Source organism: Athene noctua, chromosome 29 (genome assembly GCF_965140245.1).
Source record: "Athene noctua chromosome 29, bAthNoc1.hap1.1, whole genome shotgun sequence".
Classification (NCBI taxonomy): domain Eukaryota; kingdom Metazoa; phylum Chordata; class Aves; order Strigiformes; family Strigidae; genus Athene; species Athene noctua.
In genome coordinates this window covers 3725060-3743586 of record NC_134065.1, presented here as the reverse complement: position 1 = coordinate 3743586, position 18527 = coordinate 3725060, and the positions used below count along the sequence as shown (strand labels likewise).

General features: G+C 59.8%; 2 protein-coding genes across 6 annotated transcripts; one reads left to right on the top strand and one right to left on the bottom strand.

Moving 5' to 3' along the window:
- Positions 1 to 412: 412 nt before the first annotated feature.
- POLR3GL (RNA polymerase III subunit GL) lies at positions 413 to 2553 on the top strand. 3 transcript variants are annotated; one of them, XM_074929078.1, is made up of 7 exons: positions 413 to 626; positions 731 to 860; positions 1323 to 1391; positions 1535 to 1591; positions 1704 to 1777; positions 1918 to 2031; positions 2122 to 2553. In XM_074929078.1, exons 1-7 carry the CDS (start codon positions 507 to 509, stop codon positions 2206 to 2208), a joined length of 651 nt encoding a protein of 216 aa, XP_074785179.1. In that variant the 5' UTR covers positions 413 to 506; the 3' UTR covers positions 2209 to 2553. The 3 variants fall into 3 exon arrangements, with proteins under 3 accessions (XP_074785179.1, XP_074785178.1, XP_074785180.1); XM_074929077.1 differs by having other exon boundaries at positions 1535 to 1597; XM_074929079.1 differs by lacking the exon at positions 1323 to 1391.
- A 4161-nt stretch (positions 2554 to 6714) lies between these two features.
- On the bottom strand, positions 6715 to 10430 carry TXNIP (thioredoxin interacting protein). Of its 3 annotated transcripts, XM_074929232.1 has the most exons (9): positions 9921 to 10430; positions 9640 to 9648; positions 8999 to 9065; positions 8750 to 8897; positions 8314 to 8416; positions 7930 to 8186; positions 7681 to 7841; positions 7430 to 7577; positions 7025 to 7206 (listed from the first exon to the last, which is right to left on the bottom strand). In XM_074929232.1, the coding sequence occupies exons 1-9, from the start codon at positions 10168 to 10170 to the stop codon at positions 7171 to 7173; spliced, it is 1179 nt and encodes a 392-aa protein (XP_074785333.1). In that variant the 5' UTR covers positions 10171 to 10430; the 3' UTR covers positions 7025 to 7170. The 3 variants fall into 3 exon arrangements, with proteins under 3 accessions (XP_074785331.1, XP_074785333.1, XP_074785332.1); XM_074929231.1 differs by lacking the exon at positions 9640 to 9648 and having other exon boundaries at positions 7026 to 7206; positions 8999 to 9071; positions 9921 to 10429; XM_074929230.1 differs by lacking the exon at positions 9640 to 9648 and having other exon boundaries at positions 6715 to 7206; positions 7430 to 7841; positions 8999 to 9071.
- Between the last annotated feature and the right edge of the window lie 8097 nt (positions 10431 to 18527).

Sequence of the window (18527 nt, the reverse complement as noted above, 5' to 3'; positions counted from 1 at the left end):
ATGGGGCGGGGGGGGGGCACGGGGTATTGGAGACCGCGGGGGGGCCCCGGGGGCAGCGTCGGGGGGGGGGGGGGGGGTCACAGCGCGGGGCGGGGGGGCCGTGGGGCTGGGGGGGGGGCACGGGTGGAGCGGGGCTGGGGGGGGGCTGAGACGCCCCGGGGAGGCGGGGGAGGGCGGAGGGGGGGGGCTGAGGCGCCTGTGCCCCCCCCTTGCCCCTCCTCTCCCGCGCCCCGCGCCCCCCCCCCCGTTCATTCATCCCTTCCCTCCTTCATTCATCCCTTCCCTCCTTCCCTGCGCCCCGCCCCTTCCCTCCGGACTGACACTGCCACCCGCAAATCAGCGCCCGCGCTGCCGCGCACGGCCACGCCCCTCACGTCACCTCTACGTGAAGCGGCCGCGCATGCGCAGTGCGAGGAGCAGGCCCCGGGCGGGGGGGGGGCTGCTCTGGGCGTCCCCCCCACTTTATCCCCAGCGCCCCCCCGGCCCCCCCCGGCCCCCCCCCGGCCATGGCGGGCCGGGCCCGGGGCCGCGGCCGCGGGCAGATGACGTTTAACGTGGAGGCGGTTGGGATCGCGAAGGGGGACGCGCTGCCCCCCCCCACCCTCCAGCCCTCCCCGCTCTTCCCGGTAAGTCCTTGGGGGGGGTGTCCCCGATTTGGGGGGGGTCTCCCCGATTTGGGGGGGGTCCCCAGCTCCGTGTGTGTGTGTGTGTGTGTGTGTCCCCCCCGCAGCCCCTGGAGCACCGCGCGGCCCCGCTGCCGGGGGGGGAGGAGGGCGAGTACATGCTGGCGCTGAAGCAGGAGCTGCGCGGCGCCATGAAGGGGCTCCCCTACTTCGTCAAACCCGGGGCGCCCCGCAGAGGTACCGGGGGACGGGGCGGGGGGGGGCACACCCCGACCCCCCCAGACCCCCCCCCTCCCTCCCACCCCAACCCCGATCCGCCTGCGCCCCCCGATTGAGCGGCGGGGGGGGGGGACACGCACAGTGTTATTAGCACACCCCCCCCCCAATCACCCCCAGCCCTATTTTCGGGACCCCCCCCCCCACCGCTGTGACCCCCCCCCGGTTTTGTGACACCCCACACACTTTCGTGACCCCCCCCCCCCCCCGCCATCACTGTTGTGACCCCCCCGAACTGGTGCGTGTGTGTGTGTGTGTCCCCAGTCCCACAGCACCAGCCCCATTGTGGCCACTGCCTTGCGTGTCCCACGAGTGTGTCCCCCCCCCCCGCAGTGACCCCCCACACACACCCCACTGACCCCCCCCACACCCCACTGACCCCCCCACACCCCACTGACCCCCCCTCATCGCCCCCACCCCCAGATATCGAGCGCTACTCAGACAAGTACCAGGTCTCCAGCCCGGTTGACAGCGCCATCGACTGGAACCCAGGTCTGGGGGGGGGGGTGTGAGGGGACCTGGGGGGGGGTCTGGGGGTCGGGGGGGGGGTGTCTGGGGGTCGGGGGGGGGGTCTGGGGACCTGGGGGGGGTCTCGGGGGGGGCCCCTGACCCAAACCCTTCTCTCTGCCCCGCAGACTGGAGGCGGCTGCCGCGGGAGCTGAAGATCCGGGTGCGGAGGCTGCGGAAAGGCCGTGAGTGTGTGTGTCCCCCCCCCTTGTCCCCCCCCCCCTCCGGCCCCATCCCCTCTGTGGGGCCGGATTCTGCCCCCCCGGGGGGGTAACGCTGCCCTCTGCCCCCCCCCAGGGACCACCATCCTCATCCCCAAGTGCAAGCAGCGGGTCGCCCTCGACAAGGACGAGGCCATTAAGAAGCTGGAGGTAACGAGGCCGAAGGCTCGTCCCCCCCTTGAGGGGGGGGGTGCGGGTGCTGTGGGGGGTGTCCTCAGATTTTGGGGTGTGTCCCCCCCCCGGGTTTAACGCTGCGGGGGCTCCCCGGCCCCCTCGCCCCCCCCCCTTAGAGCCTGGAGAAGAAGGAGGAGGAGGTGACGTCGGAGGAGGAGGAGGAGAAGGAGGAGGAAGAAGAAGGGAAGGAAGAGGAGGAAGAGGAGTACGACGAGGAGGAGCACGAGGAGGTGAGCTGTGAGGGCTGGGGGGGGGCACAGGGGGGGTGAGGACACCCCTGACCCCCCCCGTGTCACCTCTGTGTGTGTCCCCCCCCCCAGGAGACCGACTACATCATGTCCTACTTCGACAACGGGGAGGACTTCGGCGCCGACAGCGACGACAACATGGACGAGGCCGTTTACTGACCCCCCCGGGGGGGCCCCTGTGCCCCCCCCCCATCCCCACAACCCCCCCCGGGGGGACACGGGGGGCCCTGTGTGTCCCCCCCCCCAACCCCAGCACACGAGGGGCCCCCCCCAACCCCCTACAGACACTGGTGTCCCTTGTCCCCCCCCCTCCAGCCTGCAGGGGGCGCTCGTGCTCCAGGGATGGGGGGGGGACACATGGGGGCACCCCCCAATCTGGGGGGGGCCCGCGGGGCTCCCAAACTTTTATTTTTTTTTTTTGGGGGGGGGTAAGGACCCCCCATTTTTATCCCCAAGCCAGCAGTGGGTAGGACTGTCCCTTCCAGTGGCAGTTTGGGGGGGGGGGGGGGGCAGCTCCCTCCCCCCCCCCATTCTTGCACCCCCCCCCCCCCCCGTTTTTTTTCAGCATTTTTTTAACTTTTGGGATTTTTATTTTTTTTTCTTAAACGAATTTTGGGTGGATTAAAGTTGATTTGTGTATTTCCAGTTTGTTTTGTCCTGTGGCCTCACCCCCCCCCCCCCCCCCCGGGATTTTTACTGCCCCCCCCCCCGTGTGGGTTCATTAATGTAACGAGGTTTGTTTCTGCTGGGGGGGGGGTCAGGGAGCTGCTGTTTGGGGTTCCCCCCCCCCCTTTTCACCCCCATCGGGGCAGGATTAATTTTTTTTTTTTTTTTGGGGGGGGGACACACACAAATCTCCAGCTCCCGGAGTCAGGGGATGCAGCAGCACCGTGTGTCCCCCCCCCACGGTGTGCCGGGGCTGTGGGGGCAGCTCTGGGTTTGGGGGGGGGGGGGGGGGGGGGCAGAGGGTTTTGGGGGGAAAAGTGTTTTGTTGGTGGAAGGTGGTTTTGGGGGAGAAAAGTGGGTTTTTGGGGAAAAAGTTTTAGTGGGGGGAATGTGGGGTTTTGGGGGGAAAAAGGGGTTTTATGGGGGGGGAAAGTTGATTTTTTTTGGGGGGGGGAAAGATTTATTTTGGGAGGAAAAGGGGTTTTTGGGAGGAAAAGTTTTATTGGGGGGGAAAGGTTTTTTTGGGGAAAAGTGTTATTGGGGGGAAAAGTGGGTTTTTGGGAAAAAAAGTGTTGGGGGGAAAGGTGGGGTTTTTGAGGAAAAAGGAGTTTTATTGTGGGGGGAAAGCGGTTTTATTTTGGGGGGGGAAGTGTTTTATTTGGTGGGGAAAAGGGGTTTTTTTGGGGGAAAATTTTTTGGGGAAAAAGTGTTTTTTTTGGGGGGAAAAGGTGTTTTTTGGGAAAAAAGGTTTATTGGGGGAAAGGTGATTTTTTTTTTTTAGGAGAAAAGGTGTTTTATTGTGGGGGGGAAGTGTGGTTTTTTTTTTTGAAAAATGATTTGGTGGGGAAAAGGGTTTTTTTGGGGAGAAAAAGTGGTTTTGGGAAAAAAGTTTTATTGGGGGAAAAGGTGGTTTTTTGGGGAAAAACGTGTTTTACTGTGGGGGGGAAAGTGGGGTTTTTTTTGAGGGAAAAAGATTTTTGGTGAGGAAAAGGGGTTTTTTGGGGAAAATCTTTTATTGGGGGGCAAAGGTGGGTTTTTTTTGGGAAAAATGTGTTTTATTGTGGGGGGAAAAGTGTTTTAATGGGGGAAAAAGGTTTTTTTTGGGGAAAATTTTTTTTGGGAGGAAAAATGGTTTTTTTGGAGGGGAAAAATGTTTTTTGGGGGAAAAATTGTTTTTTGGGGGAAAAATTGTTTTTTGGGGGGGAAAATGTTTTTTTTTGGGGGGGGAAAATGTTTTTTTTTGGGGGGGGAAAATGGTTTTTTTTGGGGGAAAATGTTTTTTTTGGGGGAAAATGTTTTTTTTGGGGGGAAAAATGGGGTTTTTTTGGGGGGGAAAAATGGGGGTTTTTTTGGGGGAAAAATGGGGTTTTTTTGGGGGGAAAAATGGGGTTTTTTGGGGGGAAAAATGGGGTTTTTTGGGGGGAAAAATGGGGGTTTTTTTGGGGGAAAAATGGGTGTTTTTTGGGAAAAAATGGGTTTTTTTTGGGAAAAAATGGGTTTTTTTGGGAAAAAATGGGTTTTTTTGGGGGAAAAATGGGTTTTTTTTGGGAAAAAATGGGGTTTTTTGGGAAAAAATGGGGTTTTTTGGGGGGAAAAAATGGGTTTTTTTGGGGGGAAAAATGGTTTTTTTGGGGGGAAAAATGGTTTTTTGGGGGGAAAAAATGGTTTTTTTGGGGGAAAAAATGGGGGTTTTTTTTGGAAAAATTTTTTTTTTTTTGGAAAAATTTTTTTTTTTGGGGGGAAAAATGGTTTTTTTGGGGAAAATTTTTTTTGGGGGGAAAAATGTGGGTTTTTTTGGGGAAAAACATGGTTTTTTGGGGAGAAAAATATGTTTTTTGGGGGAAAAATATGGTTTTTTGGGGGAAGAAGTTTTATTGGTGGGGAAAAGATGTTTTTATGAGGGAAAAGTGTTTTATTGGGGGGGGAAGAAAGTGTTTTTTTTGGGGGGAAAGGTGTGTTTTGGGGGGGGAAGGTGTTGTGTGGGGCCAGGCCAAGGGCGGCTCAAGGCCGGGGCGGGGCGGGGTCGCTCACATGAAGCTCATGTGATGGGGAAGCGCCGCCACCCCCCCCGTGCCCCCCCTCACCCGGCCGGTTCCTGTTTGCGGCGGTTTTCGGGCTCCGAGTGATTTAAAAAAAAAAAAAAAATAAAAATTAAAAAATCCCCGAGTAGAAGCGGCCGCTCGGTAAAAGCCGACACTTGTCCCCATCGCGGGACTCCAGGAGGTGGCGATTTCCCACCGACAGGCCCCGGGGGGATGAGGGGGGATTTGGGGTCCCCCCCCCCAGCCCCGGGTGGTTTTAGCCCCCTCGGAAGGGGCTGGGGGGGCGGCGGGGGGTTGAGGGTGACGGATCTGCCCCGGCAGGAGCCCGAGACACCGGGGGAGAGCGAGAGCCGTGCGGGCAGGAACGGCAGGAGTGCGGGCAGGAGCAGGGGCAGGAGTGCGGGCAGGAGCGGGGGCAGGAGCGGGGGCAGGAGTGCGGGCAGGATTGCGGGCAGGAGCGGGGGCAGGAGTGCAGGCAGGAGCGTGGGCAGGATTGCGGGCAGGAGCGGGGGCAGGAGTGCAGGCAGGAGCGGGGGCAGGATTGCGGGCAGGAGCGGGGGCAGGAGTGCGGGCAGGAGTGCGGGCAGGAGCGGGGGCAGGATTGCGGGCAGGATTGCGGGCAGGAGCAGGGGCAGGAGTGCAGGCAGGAGCGTGGGCAGGATTGCGGGCAGGAGCGGGGGCAGGAGTGCGGGCAGGAGCGGGGGCAGGAGTGCGGGCAGGAGCGGGGGCAGGATTGCGGGCAGGAGCAGGGGCAGGAGTGTGGGCAGGAGTGTGGGCAGGATTGCGGGCAGGAGCAGGGGCAGGATTGCGGGCAGGAGCAGGGGCAGGAGTGCAGGCAGGAGCGTGGGCAGGATTGCGGGCAGGAGCGTGGGCAGGATTGCGGGCAGGAGCGCGGGCAGGATTGCGGGCAGGAGCGTGGGCAGGATTGCGGGCAGGATTGCGGGCAGGAGCGTGGGCAGGATTGCGGGCAGGAGCGGGGGCAGGAGTGCGGGCAGGAGTGCGGGCAGGAGCGCGGGCAGGGGCAGGATTGCGGGCAGGAGCAGGGGCAGGAGTGCGGGCAGGAGCGTGGGCAGGATTGCGGGCAGGAGCAGGGGCAGGATTGCGGGCAGGAGCAGGGGCAGGAGCGCGGGCAGCAGATGCAGGCAGCAGACGCGGGCAGGGCCTGGCTGCCCGCACGGGCCCTGTGTGCCGCGTCCCCCCCCCAGGCCCTTTGTCCCAGCTGGGCCGGGGCCAGCACCCGCCTCGTGCCAGGAGCCGGGGCCAGCGCGGGGGGGGGATACCACCCCCCCCTTTCTTTTTCCCTAGCAAATCACTATTTTTGGTCCAATTCCGCTACAAATAACACTCCCCCCCCTCCCCCCTTATATAGCCCGGGCTGGACAGAGGCTCCAAAATACCCCTGGGGGGGGCGCTCTCCCCCCCCCCGGGACTGACCCCTCACCCACCTGGGGGGTGGCCAGGGCCCAGCCCCCCCCAAGGGAAACTGAGGCCCGGGGGTGCCAAGTCGGGGAGGGGTGACAGCGCAGAGCTCCCCCCCCCCCCCCCCCCAAGGTCAAGGCTGTTTTCCTCCCACGTGTCACCTTTCACCTACATTCCCCCCCCTCAAAAAAAAAAAAAAAAAAAAGGGCTGGGTGGGGCCCCCCTGATACCCTCCCCCAAAACGTTTTTTGCGGGGCAGAGCCCAAGAACACCCAGTGGGGGGGGGGCGAATGTAATTAGCAGCTGCCCCGTTAATGAGCGGCCGCACCCAAAGGGCCCTCACAGGCGGTTTGGCCCCCCCCCGCCCCGGCCCCCCCCCAAGGTCAAGTCAAGAGGTTTCGGGACCAGCTGCTCGTTTCCAGCTTTATTAAAAACGTCGTCGCCCCCCAGGGGCTCACAGTGCATCCATAGTACAAAATAATTTTTTTTTTTTTTTTCCCCTTCCCCCCCCCCCCCCCCCCAAAAAAAAAAAAAAAAAAAAAAAATACAAAACTGTACAAAAAGTTCCTCGTGACCCTTGACCTTGCGCCCGCCCAGAGGCAGCCGGTTGGATTCGGAGCCGGGATCTGCCCCGACCCCCCCTCGGCCGTGGCACCGCGGTTTGAAGGCCTCTCAATGGTGATTTTTTTTTTTTTTTTTTGGGGCGGGGGGACACGGGACATTTTTCAGCGTTTGTTTGGGTTTTTTTTCCACCCCTCCCTCCAGTTTTTCAGCCTCTGGGCTCCCCGCGGGGCCTCTGGGCCCAACCAAGGCCGAATCTCGGTAGCGACGATGGCGGCGGCGCCTCCTCCTCCTCCTCCTCCTCCTCCTCCTCGGCGCTGAGCCCTCCGCGCGCTCCGGCCGCGCCCCGCCCGGCGTCCGGCACCGCCGGAATTCCAGAGTCCAGGAAAATCAGGAGGGGAGGCGCTGCCGCCCCCCCCCCGCGCCGCGGCGCTCACTGGACGTTGTTGTTGGCCACGCAAGGATCCACCTGCGGCGGAGACCCAGGTTTAATTAATCCCAGGTTTAACTAATCCCAGGTTTAACTAATCCCAGGTTTAACTAATCCCAGGTTTAACTAATCCCAGGTTTAATTAATCCCAGGTTTAACTAATCCCAGGTTTAACTAATCCCAGGTTTAACTAATCCCAGGTTTAACTAATCCCAAGCCTAAACCCCGTCGTTTTTTGGCACGGGCCCCCCCCCCTACTCACCTCCGTGTAGGTGGGTGGCGGCATGAACTTGAACTCGGGGGCGTACATGAAGATGGGGCTGTCGAAGCTGTCCGACTCCTCCAGGAGGGGGGTGGTGGGGCTCTCCAGGCGATGGTCCTCGGGGACGATGTCCAGGTAACACGGGGGGCTGCGGAGGGAGAGAGCGCCCCGTCAGCTCCCCGCGTCGTAACACACGCGCCCCCCCCAACTTCAATAATTCTTGAGGGGTGGGTGGGTGCGGGGGGCCCAACTCACCTTCTGGGGCGTCCGGGAGGTTCAAGTCCACCCAGCTCATCTCGGAACTGGTCTGACTGGCCATGCTGGAGCTGCGGCTGCCGATGCCCGAGCGGCTGCCGATGACCAGGGGCAGCTCCAGGAGGATTTTTTTGGAGCCGGGGACGCTGACGTAGATCTGGTGGGACGAGGAGCGGGAGCGTTAGGGAACCACCAAGGGCTCGTTAACGAAGCGAGGCGGGTTAACGAGGCGGCGAGGGGCTCACCTGCAGGAAATACTCCACGCGCAGGATGTTGCAGCCCAAGATGGAGGGTTTGAGCTTCTTGACGCGGATGGTTTTGCCGCGCCAGGACTCGGAGGTGCCCGAGATGATGTGGTTGCCGCGGACGCAGGTGAGTTTCTGGGCGAAGACCTTGGTCTGCCCGTTGGCCAGGTACGTGTGTTTGGCCACGATGGCGGCTTTGGGCACCACGATGCGGGAGCAGGTGTTCTCGAAGTCGGCGTTGATGCAGATCTCGTCACCTGCCAAGGGAAGCACCACCGGGATTAGTTTGGGGTGTTTTGGGGTTTTTTTTGTCCCCCCCTCCGGAGGTTTTTCAGCCGGAGACGCGCAGGGGCGGGTGGTCCCGCTGCCCCCCTCCGCCCTCACCTTCGCAGAAGCCCTTCCTGTCGATCTGGGCGCTGACCGACACGCGCCCGTCGGGAATGAACATGCAAGTCACCTTCTTCTCCTTCTTGGCAGCGACTGGGGACTGCGGAGGAAGGAGGCTGTTAGCCGGGGGAAACCCGCCCGCCGTCCCCATCCCGCTCCTCCTCCCTCCCCTCTTATTCTGCAGGAAAAGCTGCGGGTTCCCTGCCAGGCCCCAGCGTCCCGCAGCCCAGCGAGCGCCTCGCTTTAGCTGCCTCGGCGTTATCGACGAGGAACTAGGACTTCTTAAGGACTAAGTATTTAATCCGCGCTCAGCAGCAAAGCCTATTAGAGGAGCCTTAGCGACAGAGGTCGGCCTGACCCTCCCCAGGGGTTTTTTTTTTCTCCCCCGAAACGCCCACGACACCCCAACCTCTCCCGGTGAAGCTTCACTGACCAGCAGCTCCGGCGTGTTCACGTCCACGGGATCCATAACCTCGAAGCGTTTCTTTATCTCCTGCGTGGGAAAGGACGGGCGCTCCAGGAAGGCCTTCACCCAGTAATCCACAGAGCCGTACTTTCCCTTGAAGGTGGTACCCAGCGGCCTGGGGGGAGAGAGACGCTCGTTAGACACGTCTGGCAACAGGAGGATTTCCCGGAGCAATCCTCGTGTAATTGTCAGAGGCGGCGTTTGTCTCGTACTCACCCCTGGGGAAGCTCGAATCCGAATTTGTACTCGTATTTGTTCCCGGGTCTGAGGATGACGGAGCCGTCTCCATCTGGGAAGAGAAAAGGGGAAGGGAAACTTCAGCCACGGGTTGGTTCTCCAGCATCCTCCTCGGCGCCGCATGGGCTCTGTGCTAAGAGCTGCCCACACCTGTCCCCCAAGAGCAGCCCGAGCCGCCTCCGAGCAGGGAGACGCCGCTTGTTTCATCTCAACTTCTTCTTTCAACATCCTCATCCGGAACGCGGCGTCCTGGGGCGCCTCCGTCCCCCCTCCCCTCACCACGCCCAACTTCCACTCGGTGGGAATATCGAGGATCCACTTCTTCCCTCCCCACCCCCCCGGTGCTATCTCTATCCCCAGGACTTGACGTCACCCCGGTTATCTCTCGGGACACTCTGCCAAGTCCCTATCGCTCTCCTTCCCCGCAGTTGGCCAAACAAGGAGGCTGCTGGAGGGAGCGAACGCTCCCCGTCTCAGGCGAAATCTCCCCTCGCTGCCCCCCGAGCACCCCCCCGGCCCCTCCTGCCTCCACGGGCAGCACTCGCTGCCTGCGGGCACGCACCCCGCCTGCCTGCGCCGCCAGCCAACACCCAAGGGCTTCCCTGCGCTCCAGCAGGGACCTTGTCCAGCTTTCTGTTTCCCAACGTTGAACTTGACTCAGCCAAGACCTGTTGTCCTCCGCCCCGTCAAGAGCTTTCGATGAACTTCCTTCGTTTTCTCCTCAAATTCACGCACTGTCCCATCCCACTCAGGGCTCGGTGCTGAGCCCCGACACCGGCGAGACACCGCGACCCCAACCCCGAGGAGACTCTCCTCTCCGGCCTCCCCAACCGCCGGTCCGCGGCCAGTTTTCAACCCCTTTCCTCCCACCACCCCCCTTCTCCCAGCCCCAGCCCCTCACCCGTGGGCTGCTCCTCCAGGGTGAGGATGTCCTCGAAGCGCAGATACTCCATCTCCTGCCTGCACTGCTGGGGGCCCTTGGCCCAGTTGACTTTGGCCACCCCGCAGGCCAGCACCTTGACGGCGCTGACGCGAGTCACCTCGGCCACCTCCACCAGCACGCGCCCGGCCACCTTCTCCCCGCTGCAATAAACCTTCTCGGGCTCGCTGAAAGCCATCACGAAGGTCTTCACTTTCTTGAACATCACCATGGCTGAGGTGAGAGCGGGGAAACGCTCCTGAGCCACCAGCGAGGGCGAGAACCGCGGAGGGTTGGTTGATTGGTTGTTTGGTTTTTTTTCCCCCGAGAAGAGGAAAAAAAAAAACCCAAACACAAAAAAACACCCTAGGACAGGCTGATTTTAGGCAAAAAGAAAAAAAAAAAGGCGATTTCACCCTCCGCTTGGGAGAGCGGGAAGGGGACTGGCGGGGCCGCTCCGCGCCGCTCGCTGCCCTCAGCGCTTTGAGAGCGGCCCCCGCCGGCCGCGGCCCTTTTATGGGCTCCGTCGCCCCGCCCACCCCCCGCCCACGCTTGTTGATGCCAGCAGCTCCACGCCGAGGGCGCGTGGCCGGGCGTGCTGCTCGCGTGATCAGCGCCCCCATTGGCTGCCGCCGCCTTGTTTACAGCCCCGCTGGCCAATCAGCGCGCGAGGCGAGGAGCGTGGACAGCGTGTGAAGGGAGCGGCGAGCCGGTGTTCCAGGGAGAGGAGGGTGGGTGAGGGGGGCGGAGTGACGGCGACGCGGGCCAATGGGGAGCGTGGCCGGGCGGCCGCGCTGGCCAATGGCGGCGCGCGGAACGGGCTGTAATGGCCCGGCCGTGAGGGAGGGGAAAGCCCCTCAGGGCGGGTGCCGGCCCAGTTTGGGACGTGCTGGGCTGGGGGCTGCTGGACTGGGCGAACTGGGAGCGGCTTGGCAGGGCCTCTGCTGCTCCCCTCACCCTTCTGGGGGCTCTTTCCCCCTCCCTCAGCCCCCCCCCCCCCCGCGCAGAGCAGCCCGGGGTCATCCCCACAGCCCCCCCCCATGGCGCCCCCCTTCACCCCGCGTTCTTTGAGGCAAATAAGGACGGATTTGGGGCAGGGGACCAAAGCCTGACCCTGGGGACGTCGTCTCCATCCTTGTGGGGTGTGGTGGAGGGGATTTCACCCACCTCTGCCGCTCGCCACGGCCCCCCACGACCACCCCGTGGATCCGTCCCCGCCCGGTGCCTTTCGGGGACCCTTCCCTCGCGTCCTGCCCAGAAACACCCCTCGAGGTGCCGTCATCCCGCTAAAAGGGAAGCGCCACCACCCCTCCCGCTCCCCCGCGCTTCTGGATCCTTCCAGTCTTGAAGGAAAGCGGCGGGGGGGGGGGGGGGACGGACGGGGACATGACAGAAAGTAGCTGGTGATAAAATCTGAGGCAGACGTTTATTTTTAAGATCGCAATGTCTAGCTGTTTCTCGCCGTTCGCCCTAGAAAATGAAAGATTTTTCTCTGTCGACAACTCTGTGGTCTAAGAGAGAGCAAACAGCCACATCCTTCCCGTAAACAGTGCCCGGGGCAGGCCCCTCGCCCCAGTTTTCCAACTGGGATCTGGGGAGTTGGGACAGTTGCGGTGTTCTCCGTAGGAGGCTTTGGACTCGGAGAAACCCTCGAGTTTTCCCTCCTAGATCGTTTTTGCTGAGCGGACATTCCTTCCCTGGCAGGCGGGGGCTGTCGTGCCCTTGGTTTTCAAAGCTGTTTAATGCTTTTACAGCTCAGGAAAACAACGGGGAGTGGAGGAAATGGGAGAACAATATTTCTGGAGCCACCCAACAAAGCAGGAGTGGAAAACGGGGCCTTCCAAGCCCTCCCCGCCCCGCATGAGGAAAAGGGATGTGTTTTTGTTAGGAGTTGTCTCCCTTGTCCTCTGGAGCTTGTTTGTCCGTGTGTTCCTGGCACGCACCGTGCTTTTCTTTCTCTGCCATCCTCTCCTTTCCCCAGAGTTAATTCACACCTGTTAGTATAAACTGATAAACCGGCCAGATAAACTGTAGGGCATAAACTGTTCGCCTGCCAAACTTCAGAACAAATCCCCTTACTGGGAGAGAATTATTTCACAATTAGGCACGTAATGGAGGAGCTGCACCTTTTTTCTGCCGCCTCTGGTCCCGGCAAGCTCGCCCCATTGTCTCCCGCCGCACGCCAGGAAAAAAGGGTGCTGGGTTAAGGAAGAATTGCGGATTTGTTCTAATTTGGCAAAACGAGGCGAGCTCTCCTTCCAGCCTTGCCAGCTACGGGATATCTGATCCCAAAGACCCCAGCTTGGATCTGCACCCGGCATTCCCTCGGGAGCCGTGTTTACGGTCTCTCTCCGGTTTCCTTCGGTGCCCATCTTTTCAAGGAAGATGTATGTATCCAGCCCCTGGCTGCTCGCTCTTGGACAGTAAAACACATTCCAGCAATGTCAAAGGACGACGGAGTCCTAAACCAAAGAGCTTGCCAAAGACGCGATCCAAGGCACGTTCCACAGCCCCGACCCTCTCCAAATTTCTCTTTATCCGTCCATCAGCTTTTGCCCTCTGCTCTCCTGACTCCTATCTGGCTGGAAATGCCTCCCCCGGTCCTTCTGCAGAAGAAGGAACAGCTGTAATTTCCTCAGGGCTGAGACTCGGTTCACAAGGTTTCCCACGCGAGCAGCACCCTGGGTTAAGCAAGGGCTTTGGAAATGTTGCAGAATTTCAGCTTGTAAAAAGGAAAGCTTCAAACCCTCACGTTTCCTTCTAAAAACAAGGGCACCAGGAGAGAAGCCACTTGGATTTCTAGGCAGAGACCAGCTCTTGGGGGCTTCCTTGCTCCCACTGAGGATTGATTTTAAGGTGTTCACCCCCCTCTCGGCTCATATCCCACGGGGATCGTTGGAGTCTCCCCCCACCCTTCACTGAGAGCAAAGCTGCTGCCGAGGGCGGACGGGGAGAGTGGCCAGAGCCTCGTCCCGTCCCGGCGTGCCTGGCCGGGGGCGAGGGACAGCGAGGAGAGCTGTGTGACTAACGTTATCCGCCGGGGATAACCGGGTTCAAGAGCAGCAGGGTTGGGCTGAGCAAGAAACCAGGCCCTGGGGTGACTCACGGAAAGCCAGGGCTGCTGCCTGGGTCACGGAGAAGGAATTGGGTAAGGCAGAAACTGGGCACCACAGCAGCTGCCGGCGCCGCGCGCGCCGTGCCGGCCGCGCCGTGCCCTGCTGGAAACCGCCCTTATTCCCACCATCCATCTGAATCCTGCTGGTAATAAAACCCTGACTCAGATAAAAGCCTTTTTTTTTTTTTTTTTTTTGCTTGTTTTTTTTCCTGGTCTAGGTTATCGGGAGCTGCCACCCATCGTTGCCTGGAGAAGCCACGCTCCTCTCGTGGCAGGCTGGCCTTTGTCCCCTCTGCCAGGCGACCGGCTGCCACCCTGAGCTGCTGGGAGAGCTGGTGGGTGCCTGCTGGAGGCTGCAGCTCCTCGGTGCTGTTTTCTCCTGGTTTTTTCACCATATATGGTTTCTTCCAGCAAATTCCAGGCAGGGAGGTGGGGGGGAAGAGAGGGACGCGAAGGGATTCACAACAGCCCGAGCAAAGGGACAGAGTGTGCCTGGTGTGCGGTCGAGAGCGGGAGCCAGGGCGGAAAAGGCATTTCCTCTGCGAGGTTGTTTATGTCCAGGGAACGTAATAAATAAATCCCCCACTGATTGCGTCGGATGCGTGTCCCTGCAGCTGGAAAACGAGGGACTGCGGGACTGGGCTGGCTCCTGGAAAGCCACCGCTTGTCCCACGCTCGGCTTCTCGCTGCTCCCCTTGGGCTGTGGCCCGTGGTGGCTCGACAGCGAAAGGGCTGCCCGAGATTTCGAGGTTTGAAAGCAGGCGGCGAAGCGAGGGCAGCGTTCTCCCTTTCAGTTTCTAAATAAAACCACCCAGCAGTTTTGGGGAGGATGTTAAGGTTTGTGGTGCCTGGCTTGCGGCGGGGCCACCGCCGGGTGGCTGGAACAGAGAGGGAACGGGGCTGGAGTCTGAGAGCTCCTCGGGGATCCGCCGGAGATGGGTTGGAAAGTTCTCGGGGTCGATCTCCCTTGGGGCTTTCCAAAACGAGCTTTTTGTTGGCAGCTTTCGAGCGCAGCGACGGGTTGCGTCACGGCTGCCTGTGCTTCGTCGCGCTGCGCAGGCCGCGTGTTCCGTTTTGAAACGCTTTGGGATCAGGGTTCCCCCTTCCCCTTCCCCATCCCCGCTGAATGGGGAGAAGTCCCCTCAGGGCTCGAGAGTGAGGACTGCACCCCCAAAAGCCCCGAGTTTCCAGCTCCTGGCCAGGGAGTGCGATGCGAAAGCCCTGCCCCGACAGCTGCTTCTCGGCCGCGGTGGGATTTCTTCACTTTTTTTTCTGACCAGCTTGTGTTTTGCAACAGAGGAAGGGGAAAGCCACAGCGAAGTGTCAGCAGTCTGTGACAAGAGACCGAACTCAGTCGCCCATAAACAAGGAGGAATTTGAATTCAGAGTTTGGGACGTCCCGTGTCTATCATCTGGTCTGCGCAGGAAGACTCTGTTACACCAGTTCTCTCCTCCAACTGGGAGAGCGTGACCCCTCCCGGGCTCCCGGCACACGGCGGGGCCGGCGGAACCCGCGGCTCTCGGCTCCTTGGCCAAGCCTTCCTCTTCTCAAATCGCTTCTTCCAGCTCATCTCTTTGCCAGGCCAGCCTGCCAGGTCCTCTGCGGTGTCCGCCGGGTTTTAAATATGTTGTTATGAAGGGAGGGAAAAGGATCATAAAGCAAAACTTTTCCTGCTTCAACCATTTGTCCCTTGAAAGGCCCCGGCAGGTTTTGCAGATTTTGGACACAAAGAAATGAGGTTTTTTTGGTTTGTTTTGTTTTTTTTTTTTTACTTTTCAGCAGCCAAAGCTCTTCTGAGGCTGCCAGCGTGTTTGAGGGGGGACCTGGGAGCAAGGGGATCCTCACAGAGATGCTCACCCCGAGCATTAAGCTCCCTAATTTAGAAAACGAGACTGGGGGGTAAAATTGGAGGAGGACGAGGGGACGACACACGCAATCCCCTCCCGGAGCTCCGTCACCCTCACTGATCTCCCAGGCAACGAGGCCAAGCGCTGGAACCTTTCGGGGAGCAGTTTGGTGGTGGTTGGGGTGAGGGTGGACATCGCCAAGGCCCTTCCCATATTTTGGGCTCTGTGGACATCTAGAGGCTTCGCCGGGAATGACACGGGAGGGGTTTTCCTCCCCCCGCCCCTGCGGGCTGGTCGGTTGGATTCCACTGCCGACAGATTGGTGGTACTGGTGTCTCCTTACTGGTGTATTGCTCTGCCCAGTCCCGGGTACAAAGTTTAGGGAGAGGCAGGTGAAGCTGCGTTTTTTTGAGCGGTTTTTTTTTTTTTCCTCGTGTTTTGAGAGTGTGTATTTGTAACGGTGAGAACGAGAGTGAATCTTTTAGGTATTTACGAGAAGGAGGAATGGCTGCGAGGGGCCGAAACCCGCGGCGTGAGGACGCGGGCAGGGTGACCCTCCTGCCGTGCCTCTGCTGCCCAAATGCCACTGGCAGTATTTCTTTCTTTCTGTGATTTGAGGTTATTTTTCATTCCAAACAGGGGAGGAAGCGTTCCACGCCGAGACGTGCCCGTTCCAGCCACCGTCCCCGTTCCTGTTCCCGGGCGGTGCCGCGGCTCGAGGCGTTGGCCGTTACAAACACGAGGAAGGTGAATCTAACCCTGAACTTTGTGGGCGAAGTTCTCGCCTTGGCTTTGCTGACAAAAGCGCGTGGCAGGGAACGTGCCGAGAAAAGCCACACACGTTCGGGTGGTTTTGAGAAAATGCTGCCATTTTGAAGTCCTGATCCGGGAGCTCTGGTTTGCGGGTCAGAGGCTCGGCAGCTCCAGCGGCCGCGGCTCTGTGCCGGCAAACCCGGGCGCTTCTGGTGACCAGGCTGCTTTCCGGCACACGGAGCAGCAGCTGCTAATGAAGATTCAGGTTTGGCTACCACACCTCGTGCCCCGAGGCCTTGGCAAGTTCTCTGACTACTAGAAATCAGAGCGAGACGGGATGTAAGAGGAGCAGATTGTCCCAGACTTGTCACGTCTTCCTGCAAGACCCGGTGCCGGCTGCTGTTGATAACCCCCTACCAGCACAAGACTGGGAATTCCTTTGCTCCAACCACCCAAGTTGGGCATCTGGATTCAAAATGGCCCAAAATGGACTCGCTTTTAAAAATGCTGGCCGGTGTTGCCACTGTCTTTTTTAGCAGGTGACATACGCGAGGAAATTTAAGGGCTCGCTCCAAAGTCTACTGACGTCAATGGAAATACTCTTGTTGACATCAGTGGGGCTTGGATCCACGCCTACGTTCCACTTCTTTATTTCAGACTGCAATCTGTCAGGGGTGGAAAGGTCTCTTTTCTACTTGCAGACTTTAGCACGTCTTTGAAAGGTCTCGCTTCCTCTGCAATCATTAAGCTGAGGACGCGGAGCGCGGAACAATGATGAGAACGGGCGCAAACCCATTCAACGCTGCGCACGTTCCCTCGGCGTTGCTGGACCCCGGCCAGGCTGCAGCTCAGGTTTAGGTGTCGAAGGGGGGAGCTGGCCTTGGCTGTGACACGCTGTGACTCCCCAGTACCCGCTACAACCAAGAATTACACCTCCGTGAGCTGCTCGGGATGGTCCGACTCACCTTTCCCAGAGGGGGCTGGCCAAAGTCCTCTCCTCAGGGAAGATGCTCTTAGTCAGATGGGTTTTGGGTAATTCTGTGACGAGCAGGGAGTTGGACTCGATGGTCCGTTTGGGTTCCTTCCAACTTGAGCTATTTTGTGATTTTCACGGGCTTTGGGGTTTGCCAGGTGATGTGTGAGGGGTCTTGACTCCACCTTTTGCAGGCAGACCCAGGAAACTCCACTTTTCTTTCCAACAGGACCAAAGCCCTCGGAGCCCAGTTCGTTGTCTCCATCCCCGGTGGGACGTTCAAGAACGGGTTGGGAAGAGTGAGAACAGCCCCCTGCAAAGCTCCGGCTTAGCACTGGCCACACGCCTCGGTGGGGCTGGAGCTGACGCGATGCTACGAGACACGTGGTGGGCCGGGCTCTGCTGCGCCGCTTCCCGGCCGTGCCCAGGGCTCACGCAGGATCACAGAATCCCAGAGTCATTCCGGTTGGAAAAGCCCCTCGGGATCAGCGAGTCCAACCCTCAGCCCGACTCTACAAAGCTCTCCCCTACCCCACATCCCCCCACAGCTCATCCCAACGGCCCTGAAACCCCCCCAGGGATGGGGACTCCCCCCCCTCCGCTCTCTGACCACTCTTTGGTGAAACATTTTCTCCTCCTGCCCAGCCTGACCCTCCCCTGGGGCAGTTTCCAGCCGTTCCCTCTTGTCCTGTCCCTGATCCCCTGGGAGCAGAGCCCAGCCCCAGCCTCTCTGCAATGTCCCGTCAGGAGCTGCAGAGAGGGATGAGGGCTCCCCTCAGCCTCCTCCTCCTCACCCTGAACACTCCCAGCTCCTTCCCTGCCTCCTCACAGGATTGATTCTCCAGCCCCTCCCCAGCCTCGTCGCCCTCCTCTGCCCTCGCTCCAGCCCCTCCAGATCTCTCTCGGGTTGCGGTGCCCAAACGGGACACAACACTCAAGGATCACCTCCCCACCTTCACGTTGCTGGTGGGCTCTGGGGGCTCTTCCGTCCTCATTTTATGACTTCGGAGGTGCCACAAAGCTGGGGGGCGAGTGTGGCCCCCACTCACCTCCAAAGCTCATCAGCCAGCGAGATCCTCATTTTGAGCCCCCCCTTTCCCCACGGCATTCTTGTTGATTGGCTCCGTTGGCCAAAATCTAAAGGATAATTCTATTTTTCATCGTTAAATCTGCCCGTGAGGCCGTTTCTGGCAGTTGCCTGCTGTCGAGGAGCTGCTGTCGGCACCCTGGAGGTGGCTACCTGGATCAGGTGAATCCTGTTTGTGGGAGGAGCTCCGGCGCTCTCGGCCCCGCAGCCTCCTCAGGGTTTGATCCCTGGGGGGAATGTTGCCACCACGACGTGGTGGAGCGGGGCCGCCCGGCTCCTGCTCATTCAGTGCGTGTATATATAGACCACGAAGTGCCCCGGAGTAAAAGGAGCCGTGGGTGGAAGGCGAGATATTATTATCTTCACCTGCTGCTGCCGACCAGAGAAATAAAGAGACAGATGACAGGAAATGAGGACTTCAAAAATAGACACCTTTAATGTCAAAACCTTCAGGGATTAGCGAGAGCACCGTGCAAGAAACAGAGAAACTCTCACGCTAGTCACCATGCGCTCCGAGTGCGTTGTCGGAGGAGGAAGCGTGCTGAGATAATCTGCGAAATGTTTCTGCGTCCACTCTTTGTGCCCTTGGCGGAAGAACCAGGGGGAAAATAAAACAAAACTGACCGAAGAAACTGCAGAAATACTGAAACACGAGTTGTAAAACCTCCCCTTACGGCTCGACAGATCCTCAGTACCTCGATGATCTTGCAATTCTCTTTCCCCCCCGTGTCTGCCAGCTTCATTCTCTGCCCCCACGGGGCTTTTGCAAGGCTCCTCCTATGGCTCCACGGGACAGGAATGGCAAAGTTTGTA